We start from the raw sequence: 4,616 nt of genomic DNA on the forward strand, positions 1-4,616 counted from the left end.
CCCTCGCCGCACCCCGCACCCACGGCGCCCATCTCTGAGCCCGTTTGGGCCATCCCTCGGCCGAATCAAACCCCGCTCTGGCCGGCCACTCCTGTTCTCCGCCGGAACGCCGCCCTCCTCGTCGAGCTTCCCTTCCCGGCCTCCCTTCGTTCGATTCGGCCGCATGGTGAGCTTTCCCGAGGCCTTCTCGTCCTCCCTGAGCTCCTTTCCCTCCCCTTCTAGCGCCGCCGCCGGCGGAACGCCGCCGCGAGCGCCATGGCGCCGCTGCGCCCGCCGCGGGTCACCTCTGCGCGGCCTCGCCCGACGCCGCCTTGCTCCCGGGGGATCGCCTGGGCCCCCAGCCGCGTGCGCGCCCCGCCTCCGCCGCCGCTCGGCCACGGCCGGGCCGGACCGCCGCGCCGCCGTGCGCGCCCCCGCGCGGCCACCGCTCTGCTTCGCGCCGCCACCGCTCTGCCGCGTGCGCCGTCGCCCTAGCGCGCGCGCCCCTGCTCGGCCGCAGGCGCACGGCCCCCCCCCTGCGCGCGAGCAACCGCGCGGCCCAGCTGGCCGGCCGGCCCCCACGGCCGTCGTGCGCGCGCTCCGCGCGCCGCCGGGGCAGAGCAGAGGAGCAGGGGCTCCCTCTGTTGCTCTGCGGGTGGGGCCCGCAGGTCAGTGGGGGTAGGGGTGGGTTTTGTTTTTCTATTTATTTGATTTGAGTAAGATTTGCAAAATTCGTATAAAATCAAGGAAAAATGCGAAAAATGCAAACCAAATTTTGTTGGGTTTCTTAAGTTAAAGTCTTCAGAGGTAAAATACTCATGCTTGTGAAGTGTCACTTGTGCCCCTGCTAAATTTTCAGTTTGTGTTTAACCTAGTTTATTTTTACCAGTTGTTCTGTTGCTCTAAAAATTTATAAAAAATTCACAGTGGCTTACTCCTTACATGTGTAGTCCACTGAAAAATTTCCAGGTGCATATCCTGTATGCATGTTTGTGGATCTTTTGTTGCTCAGTTTATTTTGCTAGGGCAAAAAGAAATGTTTTCCTTTTTGCAATAAAAATTATAAATTTTTCTTGCATGGCATCTTTCCTTACGTGTAGACTTCGCGAGTGAAGCCGTCTACGAGTTGATCGCTGAGCCGCTCCAGGAGCCGCAAGCAAGGGAACCGCACGCCGAAGCAGCCGTCGAGCCAGATCCAGAAGTCGCTAACCCCGCTGACTGGCAAGGCAAGCCCCGGTGCATAACCCTTAATTTCAGTATTCAATAATTGTTATATAATTATTGTGCATTTAAGTTTCTAGGAGTTGATTGGAACCTTAGATGCATGATCCCTAGGGTTCCTCAGTGTCTCTACTAGTATACAGGTCGTTAGTACTGCAATGCTTAATTAAGATTCGGTAGAAGACGAGTGATTCCTGTCACTCGCGAGATATAGGTCTTGTTACTTATGAAAAAGTTGCTGGAGAATGAATCTTGAGAAAAAGAAAGGAAAAATGGAGACCGGGCGGAGATGGATTGGTTATGGATATGGAAGTTATGGGAAGTGAGCCTCCGCCTGTGTCGATTGAGGACCGTACCGTTGTTGGCACTACTGATCGAGGATTGAACAGTACTAACCGCATGCCGGGAGTAGGAGGTAGTCGAAACCGGTAAGCTCAGTACCATATGTGCCCCGGTAGGCGGACTTGATACTGTCTTCACCAGTGGAGCTAGTATACAAACTCATGGCTGACCCTTCGTTGGTATCGGTGGGGCTAGCAGTCCCGGGTCGCAGGGCAGTTCGCCTATTCGGTGTGCATATGTGAAGGGTTGGTGTGTATAGCCCGACGGGGCCTATACGTGCCGTGTTGGTTAGGTCCACCTTGCAAGGTTAAATCGAATCGATTCGCCGTGACTCGCGGATATGAGAACCTTGATCTCTCTGTCACATCGTAGTAAAGAAGTGGAATGAGTCTGAACTGAGAATGTTGGTTGTGGTAAGCTGAAAAGATAATGTGATCAACCATGTATGCTCTAGAGTACTAGGCAAACCTAAGTTATAAGGGTCAACTCAATTGGCACTAAAATATTGAAAGTAAGGATTCAGTGCTAGCTGCTTTTCAGCAAAATAACCCCAGAGCCAAAAAGCCTTTCATGTCTAGTTAATGGGCTAAGTATACCCATGGACGGGTAAGTCTTGCTGAGTATTAGAATACTCAGGCTTGTTGTTGCCATATCTTTTGAGCAGGTTGTATTCCGGAAGTCTGCGAGGAAATTAGTGTGTCCTGGAGTGGTCAGCCTCTTCCTCCAGGTTGGACGGTCGAGTGGGTCCCGTCTTCTCCGTGAAGTGAAGGCAGGTGAGTCTCACATCAGTGGGCAAGATGTGAAGCTCGTCTTCTGTCGTCGACGTTATCTATCGTTTTGTTTTAAAGCTTGTTTTTAACTCTAAATTGCTTTCCGCTGCTTTTGAACTCTGAGATTTGAATTGTAAAACTGACTTGTAAACCCTTGTTGTAGTTTAAGTTGGTGCTTCTGTTAAACTCGGTTTGTACATGGCTTTAAACGTTTTTGTTGCCGGTAATCATCTGTGCTCGTCTTTTGGCGAGAGTTCCTGTGTAATCGATCCTGGTTAAAGCAGGCAGTCTGAGTGTACTGGTGAAGTACAGTAGCGGAGGTTTAAGTTAAATGGTTAATAGTGCACTTGATCGGTATTATTTGGACCGCTCTGTGACAGTTAGCAGAGCGCTCTGTCCCGAGAGCTAATCCTGATCGACGAGCCGGCGAGCCCCCCGCCCCCGCCGTGGCGCGCGTACTGGGGAATCTCGTCCCGGTTTCCCGCGAACAAAAGTCCAACCCGGCAGCACGGCGCGCGGGGAAGAACGCAGAAGAATAATGCGGTGGTTGACCCGCCGTGTGTGACTGTGTGAGCGCGGTGGCGCCGCCCGCGGTGGCCGGCGGATCCTCTGCGCCGGTGACGGAGCCGGCCGCTGTCAGATCCCGTCCCCTTTCGTCGCAAACGGAAAGTTCCTTTCGAGGAGGAGGTGGTGGCCCTTTTCCTGGGTGCGTGACGCAGACGATCTCGTCGGGCCAACCGGGACCGCTGCCGCAGCGCGCACCGCCAGCCGGCCAACCACCGCCGCGTCCTGTCGCGCGCTGGGCGCTGCGTTTCTTTTTTCTTTATAAAAGCGGCCACTGTGCGCGGCGCAGGTCAAAGCACCCTACCCCTCCCAAGGCCTCCTCGAGATTCAAGAAGAAGCCGAGGGGAGGTAACCGGAAAGGCGAGCGAGAGAGATCATCAGGGGGAGATAGGCGCCATGCTCCCGGCCGCCAATGTGACGGCGCGGCAGCGCGGGAGCGCCCCCCGCCTCGCCGCGGCGGTGCTCCTGCTAGCGCTGCTCGCGCTCTGCTTCCTCGGCCGCGCCGACGCCGTGGCTTCTCTCGGTACCCACCCTTCCTCTGCCTCTGCCTTCTCCGGATTGGGCGTTCCGGGGCGAGAGATCGCCGTCGTTTGTATCCAGATTCGAGCTTATCATGCATCATACGTACCTGAGTATTTGATCCCTGTGTCTTCTTGCAGCCGGTCGTGCACCTGCGGCGGAGGAGAAGGGAGTGGCGAGCGCGCTGGAACAGGAGAATGCTGGAGCACAGGTCAGTGATTCAGATTCTTCTGTCCCTCTTCCCCTTCTCCTTCTCCCCCAGATGAAGCTTCAATCGTTCCAGCAGAGCTGATGTGCTTTTGTTTACCTTTCGAGACCGTTTGTTTTTTACTTATTTAAATTCAAACTAAAGTTTTAGTAATTGAAAAGCAGTTTGAACTTTGAAGGAAACACCTTCAGAGATAATATATTTCATGCTCTTTTTCTAAAAAAATAATATATGTCATGCTGACAAAGCGACAAGTACGTACTGATTCCACATTCTTTTAGTGTCAGCTGGCGAGCTGCCACTTTTTTCGTGAGAGCGAATCCAGGATTCTCAACTAACAGGGTTGCAACTTGCAAGTTGCAACTCTGTAAAAATAAATCAATCAATGATTACGGATACGGAAATCCCAAATGAACAATGAGAAATTTGACAGTCGCTCATCCATCTGATTAAGACACATCAGGCGGTTATCCTAATGTTTCGTCCTGGTGTGCAGGAGGTGGAGCGCGGGCACTACACGACCTTGTCGGCTGAGGCGGTGGCGGGGGAGGAAGACGATGGGCCAATGATGCCGGAGAGGGTGGAGCTGGAGGTGATCCAGGACTACAGGACCAGCGCCAACACCAGGCACGACCCACAACACCCATGATCGGCGATCGCCGGCAGCTGGATCGCCGCCGCATGGGGAGCAATCGATGACAGCCTCTGTAGCTTTATGGCAGCAGGAGCAGGACTAAGCAGCAGGATCACTAGAGTAGTGGCAGTACTTGTAGCGGATGCCGGCGTGCGTGTGCGTGCTCAGCAATCACTTCGTCTTCTTATCTTCTTCTCTTTGCTCTTCTTTTCGCCTCAGATCGATCGATGCCTATCTCCACGTCTCGTCACTCCATACAAGAGCAAGTAGACTTCATTTTTGCTTTGTTGTTGTGTCGGTACGGTGACTCCTCAGTCATCACTGTGATCCTAGCTGGTTATTAACATGCGACTCAATCCTTGTTTAATTTGGTCTGTCA

The 4,616-nt window shown here is 53.6% G+C and overlaps 1 protein-coding gene across 1 annotated transcript; it reads left to right on the forward strand.

Moving 5' to 3' along the window:
- Nucleotides 1–3,099: 3,099 nt before the first annotated feature.
- Nucleotides 3,100–4,616, forward strand: LOC120671816. The gene is made up of 3 exons (XM_039952055.1): nucleotides 3,100–3,399; nucleotides 3,536–3,606; nucleotides 4,100–4,616. The coding sequence occupies exons 1-3, from the start codon at nucleotides 3,273–3,275 to the stop codon at nucleotides 4,250–4,252; spliced, it is 351 nt and encodes a 116-aa protein (XP_039807989.1). The 5' UTR covers nucleotides 3,100–3,272; the 3' UTR covers nucleotides 4,253–4,616.

The sequence above is a fragment of the Panicum virgatum genome, chromosome 5N (assembly GCF_016808335.1).
Source record: "Panicum virgatum strain AP13 chromosome 5N, P.virgatum_v5, whole genome shotgun sequence".
NCBI lineage: Eukaryota > Viridiplantae > Streptophyta > Magnoliopsida > Poales > Poaceae > Panicum > Panicum virgatum.